At 58.1% G+C, this 20335-nt stretch overlaps 3 protein-coding genes across 7 annotated transcripts; 2 read left to right on the plus strand and 1 right to left on the minus strand.

The window, feature by feature from the left end:
* The first annotated feature begins 2349 nt into the window (after positions 1-2349).
* On the plus strand, positions 2350-10724 carry MATK (megakaryocyte-associated tyrosine kinase). 5 transcript variants are annotated; one of them, XM_079773026.1, is made up of 13 exons: positions 2350-2461; positions 4216-4274; positions 4608-4721; positions 4817-4932; positions 5017-5236; positions 5698-5791; positions 6958-7023; positions 8423-8522; positions 8603-8687; positions 8789-8862; positions 8975-9170; positions 9576-9662; positions 9760-10722. In XM_079773026.1, exons 2-13 carry the CDS (start codon positions 4266-4268, stop codon positions 9997-9999), a joined length of 1401 nt encoding a protein of 466 aa, XP_079629152.1. In that variant the 5' UTR covers positions 2350-2461; positions 4216-4265; the 3' UTR covers positions 10000-10722. The 5 variants fall into 5 exon arrangements, with proteins under 5 accessions (XP_079629152.1, XP_079629151.1, XP_079629150.1 ...); XM_079773025.1 differs by lacking the exon at positions 2350-2461 and adding an exon at positions 2893-2980 and having other exon boundaries at positions 9760-10721; XM_079773024.1 differs by lacking the exon at positions 2350-2461 and adding an exon at positions 2992-3007.
* A 2992-nt stretch (positions 10725-13716) lies between these two features.
* RAX2 (retina and anterior neural fold homeobox 2) lies at positions 13717-15244 on the plus strand (the record flags this gene model as incomplete). Its single annotated transcript, XM_079772351.1, has 2 exons — positions 13717-13932; positions 14753-15244. 2 exons carry the CDS (start codon positions 13717-13719, stop codon positions 15089-15091), a joined length of 555 nt encoding a protein of 184 aa, XP_079628477.1. The 3' UTR covers positions 15092-15244.
* Positions 15245-17505: 2261 nt separating this feature from the next.
* MRPL54 (mitochondrial ribosomal protein L54) lies at positions 17506-19762 on the minus strand. The gene is made up of 3 exons (XM_079773122.1): positions 19633-19762; positions 18702-18867; positions 17506-18047 (listed from the first exon to the last, which is right to left on the minus strand). The coding sequence occupies exons 1-3, from the start codon at positions 19748-19750 to the stop codon at positions 17915-17917; spliced, it is 417 nt and encodes a 138-aa protein (XP_079629248.1). The 5' UTR covers positions 19751-19762; the 3' UTR covers positions 17506-17914.
* Positions 19763-20335: the final 573 nt, after the last annotated feature.

The following is a 20335-nucleotide window of genomic DNA, read 5'->3' on the forward strand; positions in this document are numbered from 1 at the left end:
TTCATTTGGTTGCAAGTGGCAGAAATGCCCTCCTGACCAACCGAAAAGCAAACACTTGCTTCCTACGCGAGGCACAGAATGAGCTCCAGGTGTGGCTGAATCCAGGGATTTGAATTCTTCCTGTGAGGTGCCGTCTCTCTCTGTCTCTAGGATCTGCTTCCTCCAGGCTGGCTCCTTCTCAGGCAGGCTGATGGGCTCCGTCACCAGGCCAGGCCAGTCCCATCCCATCACACAGTGAGAGGAGACAGCTAGGGCCTCCAGCGAGGGGTCCTTTCAGGCATAGAAGTGAGGTCTTACTCTGAGAAAGGGGTGGGGGGCGGGGGTCTGAAAAGGCTTCATAAAAATGGTGCCTGTTGAGATGATCACGGAAGGATGAGGTGGAGGTGCCAGCTGGGTGGGGGAAGTGCATTCCAGGCAGAGGACAGCAGTGCAAAAGTATGCAAATTCCTGTAGTTTCCAGACTGTTGGGTGTTTGGTGAGAGCAGAAACAGACAAGTCCGGAGAGGTAGCCGGAGGCAAACATGCAGAGCCCGAATGCCAGACTGTTTCCGGCTGTGTCCCGCGGGCAGCAGAAGCTGTGGGAGAATTTAAAGCAGGGGAGGGCCACGGTCACTTTTTCCTCCCTTGGTGGTAAAACGGAAGGTGAAGGGTGGCAAGGAGAAAACCTAGAGGCAGCCGGAAGGCCAGGGAGGAGCTGCTGTATCACCAGCCAGCACCAGGTGGGTGGCCTGGGGAAGGTCAAAGAATTTCTGGATCCAAGTTGACAGGACTAAAATATGGAGGGTGAAGAGCCTGGGACGGGGAAATCCTGGGGTCTGATCCGATGATGTGGCTACCAGCTGGCTTCAGGCAGGTATAAGGGAGGGGAGAGTCCCCCAGCTCTTGGCAGCAGGCAGGAGACACTGGCATTGCCATGTCTGGGGATTGGAAGACCCATCGTCTTTGGAATTCAACGTGGCCAATTCTTGGATGCCTCCAGGGATGGGGGGCTCACCCCTTCAGTAGTTCTGACCTAAATAAACTATGGACTCAAATTTATACCCTTAGGGTTAGGCACAGCCCCGTGCGCCCCTGTCCATACCTTGGGGGGCCCCCTGTACCCTGGGCCAGCCCTAGGAGATTCGGGCACCTGACACTGTCTCCTTAAGTCTATCCTTCCCCTGTCTCAACACTTTGCTTCCTCTGACCATGGGACAAGGACCCCTGAGGGTCCTGGGGAGGATGTAGGTGTTAGACACTAAGTATCCACTCACAGAGGGAGGAAGGCAGCCGGCTCAGATACTCTTCCTGCCTCTCTGACTGTGTCAAGGAGAAAGTCTCCACGGGGTGCCAGGGCATCTTGACATCTTGGATGCTGTCCTTGCTGAGCAAAGAGAAGGCAGGCCTCCACCGTGGGGCCTGGGGCCGCAGCAGCAGTCTCTGGTGAGAATCGAATGATGCTGTCGGTTTCTGCTTTGGTTATTTTGATGTTGCATTTCTATTTCTGGCAAGTGATGATGGTTTGCCTTATATGGTGGGCCTTCATCACCTGACAGAATGCCAGCTGCAGGATCCCAGCCCTATGCTGGTGGCTGGGAGGCAGGGCTGGGGGCGGAGCCTGGGACTATCCCGCGGCCGGATCTGTGGAGCAGGGAGCCCTGCTTGGCAGGACTGTTCTCAGAGGCTCCTCTGAGCAAACACTACCACCACGAATAAATTACACCACCAGGCAGGAACGGTCCTCTCCCACCCTCTCCTCCTGCCCACTTCCCTCGCTGAGGATAACCCTGTTGCCAGTTGGGGGGTCCCCTTCTGGAACTTCCCTCTCCTGTAGGACATAAATGGGATCGTGCCGTTTGCACCGTCACATCCTGGTGGTGGTGGTTTTCAACAACGGTAGATTTTAGCACCGTAATAGTTTCCTAGTTTTTTGTGCATAATATCCCAGAACGTGGATGTTCTGTGATTCTCAGCAGTGGCCCACTATTCCCAGAAATCCCACGATGCCTGGGAGGCATGGCCACCAAGCCTTTTGGAGTAACAAGGTCAAATAGGGACCCAGGTTAGGTGGGTATCTTGGTTCATCGCTCTCCCAAGATTAGCTTCTTCCAGGTGGGCTCCTGCATTAGAAGGAGCGGTGAGGGAGCCCACAGAGCCATGGTCGGGGCCAGGCCCAGAGCACGGTCATCCAGGGCTCGTCCAGCTGTCCTGTGAAGGGAGGTCAGTGCTGCCTGGCCCGACGGAGGAAGAAGTGGAGGCGCGGACAGGGGCAGCCCTGCCTCCCGCACAGCTGGGTCGGCCCCTGTCAGGCCCCACCGTTATCCTCCAGAGGAGGGCTGCTCCACCCCAGGCCTCAGTGCCACACGGCGTTTTTCCCTCTGGCTCCAATTTCCCTTACTGATGAGGACGATCCTGAGATAGCGGTGGGCGTCTGTGGAGCGCTTCCTCTGCACCAGGCACCAGCAGCCCCTGACGACGACAGGTAATTAATTAATTAAAGGAGCCTCCGTAGGCAGAAGAGGTGACTGAGGGCGATGGGACCGCAGAGTTGCTTACCTCCCCGACACGCAGCTCACTCCCTCTCCCCCTTCCGCGGCGCGCGCTGCGGCACCTGCTCCGAGCTCCAAGGCCTTTGCCTTCCGGCATGGGGCGGGGCGTTGGGGGGACGAGGGAGGGAGGTGCGCGCCCCGCGGCTTCGGGCCAGGAAGCGGGGTGGAGCGGGTGACCGCCTCCAGTTCCCGCCCGGGCCTGCGGGAGGGGCCGCCGGCGGCGCGCAGAGCAGCCCGTAGAACGGCCGGCGCTAGGACCCGCGGGGCCTCCCGGGCCGCAGTCTCCCGCCCCCCCACCCCAGCCCACCTCACCCCGCCCAAAATGAGGAAACGGAGGAACTTGCTCCAAGTTGTGCTGCCGGGGCCGCCTCGGGGTGCGCAGCCGGTGCGCCGGGGCCTTCCTGGGGGCGGGGGCGGGGCCGGGGCGCGGCCCGGAGACTCCCTCTGAGCAGGTGAGCCGGCGGCGGCGGGGATGTGGGGTGAGACCGCGGGGGTATGGAGGAGGGCTCCCGGGAGACCTGGGCGTGCACCCGAGGGACCGGTGTGCGCACTCGTGCGCGCGTCCGGGGCGCGCGGCGGGTCGCGGCTGGTGCCGCGGTGGTTAGCGGCGACCAGGGGCGGGTGGGGGGTATTTTCCCGGGTGGAGGGTGTGCGCGGCTGAGAGCCCCTGGTGTGTGGATCCGCGCGTCCACGTGGAGGGATGTGCGCGTGTGACCGAGATGCGTGTGCACGGCCTTGCGTGTAGCTCTGTCCGGGTGGCCCAGCGTATGGCGCCCAGGTGTTCCAGTGTGTGTGTTTGGGGGTGGGGGGTGGGGGGGAGGGAGACACAGATACGTTTCCAGATGTCTGAGCACCTGTGTGTGTGTACACATTTGTAGACGCGTGTGTACACCTGTCTCTAGGGGGGGACGTGCCCTTGCTTGCCTACCTGCGGGTCTGTGGGTACCTGTGTCCACCTGTGTCCCAGCCCCGTGTGTTTCTCTGTGTGCTTGTGTGTACATGGATCAGTGTGTGTGTGAGTACATGCAGGGCTGCGTATTTGTGGGTTGCACACTGGAGGAGCGGAGACTTACCCTGGAACCCGCCCCAGGGGCCCAGCCACCTGCGGTGGGGTCGGCGGGGGAGGGAGGGGTGGGAAAATCCCCACCCAAGCAGCAGTGAGGGACTTGGGGTGGGGTAGGGGGATTAGAGGGGTTCAGCTGGCCAGCCCGATGAGCTCAGCAGGCTGCACTGTCCCACTGTAGGGTCAGAGTCTCTTGGCAATGACCTTGAATCATTCCGTATTTCCCTGCCCTGCTCTTCCAGAAAAGAGGAAGAACCGGGCGCGGTGAGGTGGCACCATGCTCCCCAGGCGCTGTGTGGGCTGCGGGGGCCTGAACCAGGCGTGTCCCTCCTCCCCAGCCTGTGGCCCCTTGCCCTGTGCCCATGTTGGTCCTCAGTTTCCTTTTTGGAACAATGGTAGAGCTAGGCGTCCCGATTTCTTCACTGATGTTTAAGGGCTTTGACTCAGCTAAGGAACGCCCCTCGGTAAAGACCACCTTCCCAGAGGGGCTGGGAGAACCAGTGTTTATACTCCCCCACCCCCGTGCCGCTGGCTGTTGCCTCACCTGGCCTGGCTGGCAGTGATGGCCTCCGAGCCCCAGCCTGGCTTGAATCTGCTCTCCAGCTGGTCTTTGCCCCTCTCCAGGTGAGCCCTGGCTTTCTCCAGGCCTGGCACTCGGGCCCATCTCAGCCAGGATGCCCACAGTGAGTACCCCCAACCTGGATGCCTGTATCCCTGGCCCTTGCTCAGCTCAGTCCGTGTCCACAGGCCCTCAGCTCCATGGGGAGGGAGGATGTACTCTGACCCACGCCCCCTTTAGCTGATGTCTTCCGGCTTTTCTGCCTGTTGGTGTTGCAATTCCTTCACCTTCCTGACCTGTCCTGGGTGCCCTCTGTTTGTGACTAATGTATCTCGGCTGGCTGCTCCCTTGTCTTATCTCCTCTTCTCCCTCTCTCTCCTGTCTCAATCCAATCTTTCTCTCCCTGGGGCATCCCCTTCATGTCACCTTTGACCTCTTCCCTATGCCTCCCACCCAGAGGCGCTGGGCCCCAGGCACCCAGTGCATCACCAAGTGTGAGCACACGCGCCCAAAGCCTGGAGAGCTGGCCTTCCACAAGGGCGACATGGTCACCATCCTGGAGGCTTGTGAGGTGAGCTGTGGCCGGAGGGCCCGGGGATGGGACTCAGTCAGGAACCACCACCCGACTCCTGCCCCCAGACCGACCCCTGTCTCCCTCCCTGGCAGAGCAAGAGCTGGTACCGAGCCAAGCACCACGCCAGCGGGCAGGAGGGGCTGCTGGCGGCGGGTGCGCTGCGGGAACGCGAGGCCCTCTCAGCGGATCCCAAGCTCAGCCTCATGCCGTGAGTGGTGGGTGGGGTTGGCCCAGGGATGAGAGATCCCAAGGGCCCGCCAGCCCGGCCCAACCCGCCCTCCTGCCACTGCAGGTGGTTCCACGGGAAGATCTCAGGCCAGGAGGCGGTGCAGCTGCTGCAGCCGCCGGAGGATGGGCTGTTCCTGGTGCGAGAGTCGGTGCGGCATCCCGGGGACTACGTTCTGTGCGTGAGCTTCCACCGCGAAGTCATCCACTACCGCGTTCTGCACCGTGATGGCCACCTGACCATAGACGAGACCACCTGCTTTTGCAACCTCATGGATATGGTGGAGGTGCAGCTCCCACAGGAGTCACGTGTTCCCCAGTGTCAAGGAGGGGCCCAGGCCCTGCCCCATCCCAGCAGTTGGATGGACATGGGGACCCCCAGAGCCACATGCTCCCCAATGCAAGAAGGAGCTGGTCCTCATGGACCACCAACCATATAGGTGGTCTGAGCTCTCTGGGGCCCACTTCCAGGGACTGGGTGGCTCCTCCGGGGACCTCCAGGAACCTCCACGTTGACACCAATCTAGAGACACCCCTGCCATCCTCCCCTACCCTCCCACCCCCCTCAGCTTGCAGCTTTCCTATTCCCATGGGAACCAGCCCAACACATCGTGTGGGAACCAAACCCCTCTCCTCATCGGCTCATGCCCACCCTATCCAGAGCCCACCCCGGAAGGGAACAGGATGAGGGATGCCCCGCACCCTGGGGTTGGACTCACAACCACCTCTGCCCCACCCCACCCTGCAGCATTACAGCAAGGACAAGGGGGCCATCTGCACGAAACTCGTGAAACCCAAGAGGAAGCAGGGGGCTAAATCGGCGGAGGAAGAGCTGGCCAAGGGTAGGGGCCTGCGCCCGCTCTGCCCATGTTCGCCCTGCCCAAGACTGAGTGGGTTTCCACATCCGCTGCTTCTCCCATGTCCCCATCTTCGGCCCTGTCACTTGAGCCAGAAACCTGGCCCAAACCTCCACCCACCCACCCTCCCACATTCCCTTCATGCCCCCTCCTGGCCTCTCAGACCCTCCCATCAGACCACCTCCTTCCAGGGGGCCAGTCCCCCTTCTTCCTGACCCCGGCCCCTCTGGTCCCAAAGGCAACTTTCTACCTGCAAGCCCACCCACATCACTCCCCTGCTTACAGGAGGGGGGCCCTGCAGCTCCACCGCCTTCCAGAACCTCCCCCTGTGGCTGAGCCCTCTTTCCTACTTCATCTACAGGCCCCTCCTACTTCATTCACCAGTCCTCTTGGTTGTGACTCATTTCCTCTCATGCCTCCCTGCTGTTGTGCATTCTGTTCCCTTCCGCTGAAATGCTTTTCCAGCTTCTGTGTAGTGAAATCATCAATACTCAAGTCCCAAAGCAAAGGCCCCCAACTATAGGCACCCCTACAGTTTTATGAACCTCGTGATCATGACTGTCTCCTTGGAAGCATGTATTTCTCCTGGGGAAATCTGGACATCTTGGGGATGGCGCCCGGGTGGAGGTTGGTGTCGCCACGCCTGAGCCTGCCTAAGGGCTCCTGATTTGGAGGGGAGGAGGCCTGCGTTAGAGGAGAGAGAACACTGGCCTGCCTGAGATAGGCGGTCAGGGAGGCCAGAGCGCAGCTTATGGCTTAGAGCACAGGAATCTTTCTAAGGTTCCAGAAGCTTTACTGTTCTCCACGTCGTCCATTGTATTTTGCTCTGTGTGTGTCCCTGGGAGGCCAGAGGTAAAGGACTGTAAAGGGAGGAGCCCTTGCGGTATTTAAAGGGACACAGCCTCCAGGTAGAAGAGACGGGCAGCCCGGAAGGGTAGGCTCTGTTGCCTTTGACCACATAACTGGTATCAGGAGTGGGGTGTGTCAGCCATGCCCTTTGGACCATTACTGGGAATAGCAGCCACCCAAATGTGTGAGACACCGTCCAGCACCCAGCTGTGGGAGACACCATCTGGTCTCTCCAGGTGACGCCCCTGATGGGAGGGGCTGGGGAAGCCTGTTAGCTCTCTGACCAGGTCTTTGCCCCACAGCTGGCTGGTTATTGGACCTGCAGTATTTGACCCTGGGAGCGCAAATCGGAGAGGGGGAGTTTGGAGGTGAGTAGGGGGCGTCGCCTGGTGAGCTGAAGGAAGTTGGGGGGTTCAAGTTTTTGGAGTCACAGAGATGAATTCACATCCATATTTAATACCTACTTCAGGGGTCCTCAAACTTTTTAAACGGGGCCAGTTCACTGTCCCTCAGACCGTTGGAGGGCCGGACTATAGTTTAAAAAAAAACTATGAACAAATTCCTATGCACACTGCACATATCTTATTTTGAAGTAAAAAAACAAAACGGCAAAAACACCCGCATGTGGCCCGAGGGCCGTAGTTTGAGGACGCCTGACCTACTTACTGCGCAGCTGAAGGCAAATCACTCCCCTCTCTGAGTCTCGGTTTCCTCCTCTGTGAAAGGGGGTTGACAACGCTGTTGTGAAGAGTAAATAAACTCAGGCAGACACCCAGTGAGTGCGAGTCCCTCACACCTGCAGCCTCTTGCACATGCTGGTCCCTGTGCTTGGAATGCCATTCCCTGAAATGATTATTCTGGAAGACTCTAGGGCAGTGGTTCTCAACCTTTCCAATGCCGCGATCCTTTAATACAGTTCCTCATGTTGTGGTGACCCCCAACAACAAAATTATTTTCGTTGCTACTTCATAACTGTAATTTTGCTACTGTTAATGAATCGTAATGTAAATATCTGTGTTTTCCGATGGTCTTAGGCTCTACAGCGCCCCACAGGTCGCGATCCACAGGTTGAGAACCGCTGCTGTAGAGCCTAAGACCATCGGAAAACACAGATATTTACATTACAATTCATTAACAGTAGCAAAATTACAGTTATGAAGTAGCAACGAAAATCTGCACAACATGAGGAACTGTATTAAAGGGTCGCTGCATTAGAAAGGTTGAGAACCACTGCTCTAGAGCTTAGATCAGGGACCCATGGACTTTCTCTGTAAAGGGCCGAAGTGCATATATTTTTGGCTTTGCAGGCCAGACAGTCTGTCACATCTGCTCAGCTCTGCATTTGTAGCAGGAAAGCAGCCCCAGATGATAGGTAAACCAACAGGAGTGGCTGTGTGCCAATAAAACTTTATTTGTAGACACTGAATTTTTTTCCCTATAATTTTCATGTGTCATGGAATAACATTCTTTTGATTTTTTTGAACTATTTAAGAATATAAAAACAAACAAAGAAGAATATAAAAACCATTCTGAGCTCATGGGTCTTGCAAAAACACGATGGAACTGGATTTGGCCCTAGGGACAGAGTTTGCAGACCCCTAGATCCTCTTTGATCAGGGGTTTAGGGTTCGGAGCTGGTACGGCCAAGGGGGTTTCCAGGCCTGGGACCTGAGGCTGTGTTGGTGTACATGGTGGTCAATGTGAGTGGGTATGTCCCTTTGTCTGTCTCCATCTCTGTCGGGTCCTGGTCTCCATCCCGCCCCGCAGCCGTCCTGCAGGGCGAGTACCTGGGCCAGAAGGTGGCTGTGAAGAACATCAAGTGCGATGTGACAGCCCAGGCCTTCCTGGATGAGACAGCAGTCATGACGTGAGTCCCCGGTGGGGGTTAGGCACCCTGGGGGTGGGGGTTCTAGCCGTGCCTTCACCCGCTCTTCTGTCTCCCCACAGGAAGATGCAGCATAAGAACCTGGTGCGTCTGCTGGGCGTGATCCTGCACCAGGGACTCTACATCGTCATGGAGCACGTGAGCAAGGTACGGTGGGGTGAGATGCAGGTGGGGGTGCAGGTGGGACTTGGAGAGGCAGCCAAGAAGCCTCGAACCCGAGCCCCGTGTCTTCCTTCCCGCCCCGCCAGGGCAACCTGGTGAACTTTCTACGAACTCGGGGCCGGGCCCTTGTGAACACCCCTCAGCTCCTGCAGTTTTCCCTGTGAGTGGGGCCCCCGGTGGGTGGGAAAGGGGCTTTCCAAGGTCAAGGAGAAACGCAGGAAGGAGCCTGGCCTTGGGAGTCTTTGACCTGGAGCCCCTGTGCCCCTCCCCAGGCACGTGGCCGAGGGCATGGAGTACCTGGAGAGCAAGAAGCTGGTGCATCGAGACCTTGCTGCCCGCAACATCCTCATTTCTGAGGACCTGGTAGCCAAGGTCAGCGACTTCGGCCTGGCCAAGGCCGAGCGGAAGGGGCTGGACTCCAGCCGACTGCCCGTCAAGTGGACAGCGCCTGAGGCACTCAAACATGGGGTGAGCGCCCCTCTGTGACCAGGGACCTTGGAGCCCCAGCTCCACAGCGTGACCCTGGGCACGTGTCTTGGCCTCTCTGAACCTCTAAGGGAAATGACTCTGCCTCCCAGTGAGTCCTTGGTCCATCGTTGTCCTTTTTAGTTTCCATCTGGTCTCTCCTGTGTGTGACCCTGTCTGGGCCTGTCTCCCCATTTCTGGGCTCAGTGCTGAGGGCAAAAAGAACCAGCCTCCTCCCTGCACTACATCTGGGCTGCTCTTGGTCAAAGGGGCAAGGACTCAGGGAATGGAGTCTGTTAGGAAGAGACCAGAGAGTGCGGGTCAACCCAGGGGGGCTTCCTGGAAGAATCAGGGACTGGAGCTGAAACCTTGAAGGGTCCCTCCTCACCCTGGTCTTGGGCCCCACAGAAATTCTCCAGCAAGTCCGATGTCTGGAGTTTCGGGGTGCTGCTATGGGAGGTCTTCTCATATGGCCGGGCTCCATACCCCAAGATGGTGAGCATGGCCTGGGTGGGGGAGGCACTGGGTTCCATGTGGGTCTGGGGCCAGAGCCCCGAACCCCAGCCCACACTGGTGTGCCCTCTGCCCACAGTCGCTGAAGGAGGTGACAGAGGCTGTGGAGAAGGGGTACCGCATGGAGCCCCCCGAGGGCTGCCCGGGCCCTGTCCACACCCTCATGAACAGCTGCTGGGAGGCGGAGCCTGCCCGCCGGCCAACCTTTCGAAAACTGGCGGAGAAGCTGGCCCGGGAGCTGCGCAGCGCGGGCGCGACTGGCCACGTTGAAGGACAGGACGCTGATGGCTCCACCTTGCCCCGCAGCCAAGAGCCTTGACCCTGCCTGGTGGGGCCATGGGCCCCAGAGGACAGAGAGTGGGGGGCTCAGGGTGGGGACACAGGCCGGGCCTAAGGAGGCTTGGGCCAGCAAGCTGCCCACCTGGCTCACAGCACAGAAGCAGGCCCTTGTGGGGCTTGGGGCAGCCCCTGGATACCACAGACCCAGGGAGAAGGATTGGTGCCTCGATAAAGACTGGTTCCAAGAACTGTGGGCCTCTGAGTCTCTCTCTGCGACCCCCAACGTCTTCTCGGCCCAGGGGGTCACACTGCCCCCACCACTCAGCTCGGGACAATCCACCTGCCAGTCGCCTGCCCACTGAGGGGTCTGCCCAGCTATGACCCACTGGCAGCCACTGCGGGGACACAGACCCCTGGGATGGAGCCAGGAGACTCTCCAGGCCAGAGATGACAGCCTCCCCGTGGACCCACTTGCCATCACCCACAGGTGCCCACGATGGCCCATCTGTGGTGCCGTATTCAGCCCTCAGGGTCTCGGGCTCCAAGGATCAGGGAGACTTGCCCCTCGGAGCAGGTGTATAGGAGCCCAGGGAGGGTCGGCCACTGCAGCTGTGTCCCGCCTGGGGATGCTCCGGTGTGACCACCCACATCCTCCAGCTGTCACAACCCAACAGTCTGACCCGGTGACCTGGAGACTCAAGAAAACCCAGTGGAGCAGCCTGTCCAGAGGCCCTGCCCCTCTTGTCCCCTCTGGTGAGGGGTGCTGGGCTCTGGGCTTGCGCCCCAGGTTCCTATCTTGACTTACCCCTTAGCTGTGTGGCCCCAGCAGGCCAACTGGGCGGGGGGGGGGGGGGGTTGGTCCCCTACCTGGGCCCCACCTATGATCAGGCATCTTGGGGGGGTGGGGGGCAGGTGTTGTAAGGACCCAGAGGGGAGAAAGTGAGGGCTGAGTGCACACAGCTGGTGCTCAGTTGTTGCTGTGACTGTCACCTACCCCATCTCAGTGGACATTCGCATCCAGACAGCCTCTAGAATGCCTGGCGGGGTCTTGGGACAGGATGGATGCTGTCCCACCCCAGGACCCCCCAAGCTGGAGAGGAAACACTAGGCCCCAGTATGCCCTCTCACCTATGCTGACCCACCCCACCTTAGCTAGAAAAGTGCCCCAAAGTTACACTGCTCTCCCACCTTCGGGCCTCAGTTTCCCCACCAGCACCTGAAAGGGTTCAGTGATTCTTCCCAAGGGAGAAATAAAGGGTGGGAGGCTGGAGAGGCAGAGTAGCCTGCGTGCGCACACACACCCCGCTCCCTACACACACACACACACACACACACACACACACCCCTCCCTACACACACACACACCTCCCTACACACACACACACACCCCTCCCTACACACACACACACACACCCCTCCCTACACACACACACACACACACACACCCCTCCCTACACACACACACACACACCCCTCCCTACACACACACACACACACACACCCCTCCCTACACACACACACACCTCCCTACACACACACACACACACACACACACACACCCCTCCCTACACACACACACACCTCCCTACACACACACACACACACACACACACCCTCTTGCTAGTCCCTGGGTGCTGCCCCGCCCCCAATCCGGCCCTCTAAGCTGACACAGCATCTGCACCTTCAGCCACATCCTGCTAAATCAAGAAAGCACCCTGCACCTGACCGGGATCCCTTCTGCAGCCTCTTAACCAACGAGGCCAATTAGCTAATTGGGGCCTGAGAAAGAACTGAGCAGCTTGTTAATGTTTTAAAGTGATGAAGCAATTAGGGGATTACCTGCCGGCCCCCCAGGACGGCTCCCCTGGCCATGGAGCCCGCAGCCTGTCGCATAGTTGGCCTGCCGAGTCCTGGAAGGGCCCTGGGAAACGGTAGCTGCCCCTGCCGCCTGGGCTCAGGACCTCTGCGGCCTCTGGGGCCTCCTGACCTCAGCCCTCCGCACGGGACACGGCAGCCCCAGCCGGCTCCTCCTCTAAGGCCGCTGGTCCCTGCAGGTGGACCCGATTCCTCAGGGCCATCACCCCTCTTCCGGGGGGGCAGGGGGGTGCCTGACACTGTCTCTTTCTCCATGTGTCTCTCCCTACAAAGCCAACGTTCCAGAAAGATCTCTGCTTTCTCTTGTATTCGCTCCCCAGGCCATCTGAGGGCCTGGGCCTCTACTAAATCCAGCAACCGATTTTCAGCCTCACCTTGGCCCCTCCTCCCCAGGCCCCTCCCCTAGGTTTTCAGGGCACCCTTGCCTGAGCCCCTAGGCTTCTTGGATTGGGAGGGCTGGCCAACCAGTCTCAGAGTCGTCCCCTGGATCCTGCTTCAGCTCTCGGGCCACTAGTTCTGTGACAATCCCACCCCCCTCCTATCTCCAAAGCAGGGACTCATCAAAAATACCGTCTGACTGTGTCCCTCCCCTGCTCTACAACCTCCCATGGCTCCCTAGCACCCCCCCCTTCATACCCCATCTTGTCCCGAATTTGCAGCCTTGCCCTCATCCCCCATTCTGATCACTTTCCTTAAAAGAGCAACCTACCTTATAGCCCCCTTCCCTTTCCTGCTTGAGTTTCCTCTCTAGACCCCTAGCCACCTGACACTGTATTTTACTTATATAGCTGCTGGTCATCTCCCAACTAGGATGTCAGCTCCAAGAGTTGTGTCTGTTTTGTTCATGGTATACAATTAAGTGCTCAGTACATGTTCATTCATATCTCAAAACCCAGCTAAAGTGCCCCTATGCCACGCCCTGTTCAGGGGCCAAGGAGCCACCTAAAGTTGCCTTCACCTTTTGGGACCTCTGCTTCCCCAGCTCCGTTGACATGTGAGTCTGAGGGCCCTTTTCTGCCCCCACGGATAAAACCAGGACCGGCGGGCACCGAGCGCTCCCTGTGTGCCGACCACGGTGCCCCTCACCAGGGCTCAGGAACAGGGCTCCTCCTCGCCGCCTCCCTTTCCTTCAATCACCTCACTGAGCCCCAGGGGGTAGGCAGGTCCTGGTGCCCATGTTTTACAGCCAGGAAAACAGACCCGGAGATTGGGAGGCCCTTGTTGCTGTCCTATTGCAAGGGGAGGAGGACCCAGGTCCACTGTGTCCTCTCAACCCCAGCCCCTCCCCAGTCCTCCACCTGCCTGGCCCTCCTCCCTCAGCGGCTCAGGGCAGCCAGATGGAAGGGGCCACCTCCATTAATCACCTTGTACTAATCCTCCCCCCACCCCCTCAGGGCTGGCTGGGACAGGCCACTGGGCCTGTGGATACCTGGGCTGAAGAGGGGCTGCTAGGGGTGGTACGTGCTGAGCAGGTGAGCAAGGCAGGCATGGGGGGAGCTGGGGGTGCAGGGAGCCCACTAGGGCAGAGGACGTGGGGGTGAGGAGCACTGCATGGGAGCAGTGTCCCCGCCTGCTTTCCTGGGGTCCTAGACACAGGGGGAGGCAAACAGAAAGATGAAGACAGGGAGAGTTCCAGAGGGAAAGAGGAAACAGGTTGGGGGACAGAGACGAAAGTCAGAAGGGAGCGGAGACAGAGAGAGAAAATGAGGCAATCTGAAATCGACAGAGAGAGACTGAGGGAGGCAGAATGGATTTAGGACATTGTGAGGGAAGAGCCCCTTCACATCATACTCCAGACCCTGCCCTCCCCAGCTGGCAGTCCCTCCTGCTGCCTCACCACCATCCGTCCTGCTGTACCACCAGGAGGCGGCGAGGAGGAGCCATGTTCCTGAGCCCTGGTGAGGGGCCTGTGGCTGAGGGTGGGGGGCCGGCACCCTGTGAGGAGGCCCCCAAGAAGAAGCACCGGAGGAACCGCACCACCTTCACCACGTACCAGCTGCACCAGCTGGAGCGGGCGTTCGAGGCCTCCCACTACCCCGACATTTACAGCCGCGAGGAGCTGGCAGCCAAGGTGCACCTCCCGGAGGTGCGGGTGCAGGTGAGGGCACCCCTCAGTGACCCCGGAGGGAGCCAGAGCCGGATAGGGGCCCTCCCAGGGCATGGGTAGAAGAGAAACTGAAGTTGCCGGGAGGAGGGGATTTGGGCCTGGGGCTATGACATCTGAGTAGGAGTTTGCCAGCTAGAAAGGAGAAAGGGCATTTCTCTAGGCACCCAAGCACACGCGCCAGGATGTGCAGGGGTTAAGTTAGAAGTTTGCCCACTGAGCTGGTGAGATGGGCGGAAGGCGAGCCAGCAAACGAGGCTGAGGAAGAGCTTGTGAAGGGCCTCAAAAGCCAAGCTTGCACTTCCTGATCAAAGGCCGGGAAGACCGGAGGGGCCTGGTTAGAGAATGGTGAGGAGGAATGAGGTTCAGAGAAGACTTAGGTCAGTGGTCGGCAAACTCATCAGTCAACAGAGCCAAATATCAACAGTACAACGACTGAAATTTCTTTTGAGAGCCCAGTTTTTTAAACTTAAACTTCTTCTAACGCCACTTCTTCAAAATAGACTCGCCCAGGCCGTGGTATTTTGTGGAAGAGCCACACTCAAGGGGCCAAAGAGCCGCATGTGGCTCGCGAGCCGCAGTTTGCCGACACGGACTTAGGTGATGTGATGGGGCCGTGAGGCAGGGCCTCTTCTCTCAAGACAGCCCCGAAGCAGTGAAAAGGCATGGCACTGCAGCAGGGAGGGAGGCAGGCCAGACAGCAGGCAGAACCTGCGAGGCTCGGAGGCCCAGGGAGGGACGCCACGGAGAGGGGAAGAGCCGACTGGCCCCTCCCCACCGCTCTGGGCTGGAAGCACCCTCTTGCTGCTTCCAGGTGTGGTTCCAGAACCGTCGGGCCAAGTGGCGGCGCCAGGAGCGTCTGGAGTCCGGCTCTGGGGCTGTGGCAGCCTCGAGGCTCCCTGAGGCCCCAGCACTGCCCTTTGCCCACCCTCCAGCCATTCCACTGCCTCTGGAGCCCTGGCTGGGCCCCGGGCCACCTACCAGGCCCGGCCTCACTCACCTGCTGGGCCCAGCCCCAGGGCTGCAGGCATCCTTCGGGCCGCACGCCTTTGGTTCGGCCTTCATGGAAGGCTTCACTCTGGAGGAGGCATCCATTCGGCTTCTGGCCAAGGAGCACGCACAGGCTCTGGACAGGGCCTGGCCACCGGCTTGAGCCTGGTGCCTACCCAGTCTCTCTCTTCGGCCAGTCCCCAGGGCCTGGGATGACAGATCTAGGCCAAGGTCACGGAGCAGCCCACCAGCAGGCCGGCCTATCGATGAGGAAAGAGACTGCCCCTCCCCACCCTCCCTGTCTGTGGCCACCCATGCCAGGTCCCCACCCCACCTCACCCTGCCTTTCAGGGAGACAGGATACGAGGTGACCATAGGACTTCCAGGCCAGGGAGGCGGGTTCTGGGTGGCCTCAAAGGAGTCTCTGCCCCTCCTCGGCCTCAGTGCCCCATCTGTCTAGGGGAGGTGTGTGGGTGGGTGGATTCGGAGGCTCTGGGACTGTAAGGCTGTAATCGGGAGCCACCAGGACCTTAATTCTTCGAGTCAATGAGTCTAAATCCCTGCTAATCTTTCACCAGCAGAGCCACCCAGTTCCCAGAGTCTCCCTCTCCGAGAAATGACTAACAGCAGAGCAGCTCAGGTCCAGCCTCTTCCTCTCACGGTGTGCTCCCGGCCGGAGCCCATCAGGTGAGGACCAGCCCATTTTACAGCGAGGTAACTGAGGTGGGAAGCCAGTTTCCTGAGGCCACAAGCCAACAGGGACTCTCACTGCCTGACTCCGTGGCCCCAGGCATCACTGGGTCCCTGCCGCTTTGGAAGCACCTGGCCCCAGGCCGGGGCTAAGGGGACCAGGCTGAGGCTGGCAAGTATTGTCCATCCCTATCCTTGTTCCCTCCATGACTCAGAGTGTGGCTTATGTCCCCATCGGCCAGAGCCCCTGTTACATCTCCCAGCCCAGCGAGGGTGGGAGGGCCAGCATTTGTCCTGTCCAACTCACTTCACGAATTCATCCATCCATTCATCCACGAAGCAATAGGGCCTAGGTTTGGCTCAGTGGGTAGAGCGTTGGCCCTCAGACTGAAGGGTCCTGGGTTTGATTCCGGTCAAGGGCATGTACCTTGTTGCAGGCTTAATCACTGGTTGTGATGTGTCTCTCACACTGATGTTTCTCTCCGTCTTTCCCTCATCTTTCCACTCTCTCTAAAAATCAGTATCTTCAAAAAATATCCTCGGGTGAGGATTAACGACAACAGCAACAAAAAAATCCAATAAGCAATAGGGACACAACACTAAACAAAACAGATAAATATTCCTGTTCTAATGGAGCTGCCACTCCAGTGGGAGAGACCAGATGCACAATTAAAAAATAAATAAAACATAAAACGCCAGCTGGTGGTAAATGCTAGGGGAACACTGGGAAGGGCAAACGGGAGTGGCAGGTGGTGCAGTTTAACAAGGTGTGAAGGAGGCCTCATGGAGGTGACCTCAGAGCACAGACCTGGAGGAGGGAGGGAGCCATGGGGACACCTGGGGGAGAGCGACCCAGGCAACAGGCATAGCAAGTGCAAAGGCACTGGGGCAGGACCCAGCAGGGGTACTGGAAGAGCACAGAGGAGCCTCTGTGCCACATGGAGCAGAGGGAGAGGGAGAGGGAGGTGAGGGCAGGGAGGCGATGGGGGCAGGGCAGGGCAGGCAGGGCCTGTGGTAGTTACAGCTTTGATTTTTACCCTGAGTCTTGGGAGGGTTGGGATGGGCCGCATGCCCAGGGCGGGCCACCTGGGAGGGTAGGTTTTCAATAATCCCCTTGGCAAAGTCCTCCTAAGCTGATAAAGGCTCATTTTCCTGGGACCAGGCAGAATTAGCTGTGGGGACCCCACCCTGCCGGCCAGCATGTGGGCCCAGAGGCTGAAGGGTGGTGCCAACCCTCAAACCCCATCCTTGAAGGAGAGGTTGAGGCCACAGCAGGGAGGGTAGGACCTTACAGGCACTGCTTAGTGAGTTCCCCCGCAGTCTCCTCCGATCCGGTGGGCACTGGCCTCATCCCTGGGACCCTGTCTTTGAGACCCATCCCTCACAGCCAAGCAGGGCAGGAGTTAGAGGACACCCAGAGCTGAGGTTCTCACTGGGGCTGTGGATAATGTTCACGGTACCCCATTTTCTGGTGAGACCTGGGCAGCGGTGATGGACAGGATGCTTGGTAGGCCCATGACCCTGGGCTCAAGTGAGTGGCCAATGAAGATAACCCCTGTGACCTTGGCAGGAAGGAAAGGGAAGTCCCTTCCATGTGGCTAGGCTTGCTGAACTGGGTAGGAAGGTGTCAGTCAGGAGCCCTGGAGTCACCCCTGCCCTAGAGAAGTTCCTCCTGGGGGTCAAATGGACACAGAGACAGAGAAGAGAGCCACACAGCTGAATACCGAAGCATCTGGATCCAACCATGCCTGAAGCCAGCCCTACCCCTGGACAGTTCAGTTCCTGAAGCTCGAAAATTCAGTTCTGCTTCACATGGCTTGAATCCCTTGCAACCAAGAGAAGTTTTGGTAGAAAAACCTCCCACTTGAGGGGTTGAGGCCTCTTGGGCAGTGCTAGAAATCCAGGAATCAGGCTAAGCAGCCCAGTGAAGCCCGAGGTGAAGATGGACCTACAGAAGCCCAGCCAATCACTAGGAACCACTGTGTCTGAGGAGGTGCCCAGCTCCCTGCCACATGCTCCACTTCCCAATGGCCCAACATCAGACGACACTGAGTAGCATCTAGGACCTGCCAATGACAACCCCCCCAAGAGGTCTTTATTGGTCCCCACGACCATGATCCAGTTTCACTGTAGAGGCCACAGAGAGCACAGGTAAGAAAAAGTCTGTTTTCTCCAGGAAAAGTCTCTCATGGGGCAGGATGGGGAGGAGTTGTGCCCCTCTGGGGTCCTCCTCTGGGGTCCTCCTTTGGGGCCTGCGCGGTCCTTGGTGAGTCAGGGTGCTTCAGTCCCTCCTCCACTAAAACTTTCGGTTCTTGCTCAGCCGGTTGTGGCGCCAGATATTGTGTTTCCGCAGCAGCCGCCAGTACTCCCAGGTCTCAGGGTCCAGCTCCTCCAGCTTCTTGGGGGGGCCCACATTCACCTGGAACAGCCTGACGGGGTATGGGCAGGAATCAGGGCTGCCCAACAGCCATCCACAACTCCTGGGCCCCAGGTACCTGGGGCAGAGGCAATGCTGAGGCATTGGCGGGTCTGGGGCCCGGGGCTGTGATCTCAGGGCGGTCCCTCACCTTCCCGGAGCCAGGTTTCTGGCTGTGGAACAAGGGGGCACCTCCATCCCAACAGTGCTGATGTCCGAGGTGGGCACATGCCAAGCCTTCTCCTGCCTCCTGGCCACTGTCCATGCTGTGCACCTGTAATGCCTCCCCTCCCACTCAACCTTTCTGCACCTTCCCCAGCTTTAAGGATCAGCAACTGTCAATGGTTTCCATGTCCGGCTAATGTTCTCAAGGCCAAGAGCAAAACTGAAATCTCTGCAGCCCCCAGGACCTGCCAGGACTGGGTTCCATGACTTCCCTGCCCTATCTACCCCTATTCTCCACCTTGTCCCTAAAAACCAGGTACAGTACTGCCCCAGGGCCTTTGCACTGGCTGTCCCCTTGCTGTTAAAGCTCCTTCCACCCACTTAGGTCTTCTCTCATGCATTGCCTCCGGAGGGAAGTCCTCCCCCAAATCTTAGATTTGGTCAGCCAGGCTCCTCCTCACCTGGTCACCGGTTTTCCCCATCTCCAGCCTGGCCCACTCACCACTCGGGGTACTCGGCATCCGGCTTCAGGACCACGTCCTGGCCCTCCTTGTAGATGTTAACACCCATGGCATGTGTGGTGAGCCGGACAGGGTCTGTGCACACCTCTGGGTCCTTCAGGTCCTCACTGACCACACCGCCTTTGCCGCCTTTGCCCCCCTTAAGGACTGGAGTGGGGAGGAGAAAAAAGTTCAGCCCCATTCAGTCCAGCTCCTCTCTGGAGGCCAGCCTTCCTTCCCTGCCCCCAGTCTCTCAGGGTGGCCCCAGGCCCTGGCTGGCCCCTGTCTACAGCACTCAAATGATTTTAAGTTGGACAGGGACACTGCAGTAAATAACACTGATGCTCAGAGTGACCAAATTACTCCTTTTCAATCCTATTTTGATTCTTTCTGTTTATCTCACAAAGAAAGTGCTGCTATGTCTCTTTAAGACCTAACATATATTTGGCAATTCCTTCTTTCAACAAAGATCAGGCATGGTGGTAGCCAGCTAAAATTCAAATAACTTTGTTTTGGTTTTGCTGAAGTGGTTAATATTTGGACCCCACTGCACCCTCGAATTTCTGGTGATGACGTGCAAAAGGTCACACAGTCATCTAGGGGAAGAAACAGGATTGGGACGCAAGTTCCTGACCTCCTCCTCCCCACCACCCCCACCCAAGAAAACAAATCCAGGCCTGCGCAGTGAAGCGCGCCTGCTCCACGTAACTCACACCGTCGTCACTGGCTGCTCAGCTTCAGGCTGGTGCCTGCTCAGAGTCCAGCGGCGCCCTACGCCCCTCAAACTGCGCCTGCGCGTGTAACCTAGCGGTAGTCCACTTCACGCGGGTGCCTCGATTCTAAGAACCACCTCCTCCCCACCAAGCGCCTGCGCAATACAAATTACCCAGTGTCCTCACTGTTCCCCTTTGGGTCTCCCTTAACCCAGCTCACCTGGTTTCTTGGCATAATCCCGCACGAGGAGTCTTCCAGGAGCGGCGGGGTCCGGGAGCTCCCGAGGCCGCCAGCCAGCCCAGGTCCGGGTGGCCCCGAATAAGCGTCTGGCCGCCATGACGTACGCCGGCTGCCTGCACGTACACGTTTTTTGAGACGTCAGCGGCCAAAGGGTGCTTGAGAGAAAGAGAGGCTCCTAGAGATTCCTGGGAAATGTAGTATTTCAGCCTAAGGCCTACATTCTTTGTGTCTTATTTAAACTTTTTATAGATATATTAGTTACTGTATGAGGAGATTTTAAAGGGATGTTTCATTGACTTCTTGCCCTTCTTCGGTTACTTACTTACTTTAAAAGGTCATACCTTATACATTCCTGATTCTATTCAACGCACAAATACTCAAAGCCTGAAAGTCATTAGATAGTAACAGGTTCCTATTCCAGCCCAATTGTTAAATCCTTAACCGGCTTGATTTTGTTTAATCCTCACAATTACGAGATATTACCTATCCTATTATTATTACCAAGTTATAACTGAGGAAACTGAAAATAAAAAAAGATAAATATAATTGGGGAAAACCAAGGTTCAGGGAGGAAACGTTAAGCCAAGCAAGATGCGTCATTCAACCTCCCTACTGTGAGCTAAAAGGGAAATCTGTATACAATTGGGTCCCCACGCTACTTCCATTGTCCAAAGAGACCATC

This window comes from Cnephaeus nilssonii, assembly GCF_951640355.1.
Source record: "Cnephaeus nilssonii genome assembly, chromosome: 5".
Taxonomy (NCBI): Eukaryota; Metazoa; Chordata; class Mammalia; order Chiroptera; family Vespertilionidae; genus Cnephaeus; species Cnephaeus nilssonii.

Excerpts from the sequence above, each read along its gene's own strand:
- MATK (XM_079773024.1), top strand. Across the intron at positions 5,237-5,697 it reads ACCTCATGGATATGGTGGAG|CATTACAGCAAGGACAAGGG; the intron begins GTGCAGCTCCCA and ends CCCACCCTGCAG. Across the intron at positions 8,863-8,974 it reads CAGCTCCTGCAGTTTTCCCT|GCACGTGGCCGAGGGCATGG; the intron begins GTGAGTGGGGCC and ends GCCCCTCCCCAG.
- MRPL54 (XM_079773122.1), bottom strand. The coding sequence starts at position 19,750 with ATGGCGGCCAGACGCTTATTCGGGGCCACCCGGACCTGGGCTGGCTGG. Across the intron at positions 18,868-19,632 it reads GGATTATGCCAAGAAACCAG|TCCTTAAGGGGGGCAAAGGC; the intron begins GTGAGCTGGGTT and ends TCCCCACTCCAG. Across the intron at positions 18,048-18,701 it reads GATGCCGAGTACCCCGAGTG|GCTGTTCCAGGTGAATGTGG; the intron begins GTGAGTGGGCCA and ends ATACCCCGTCAG.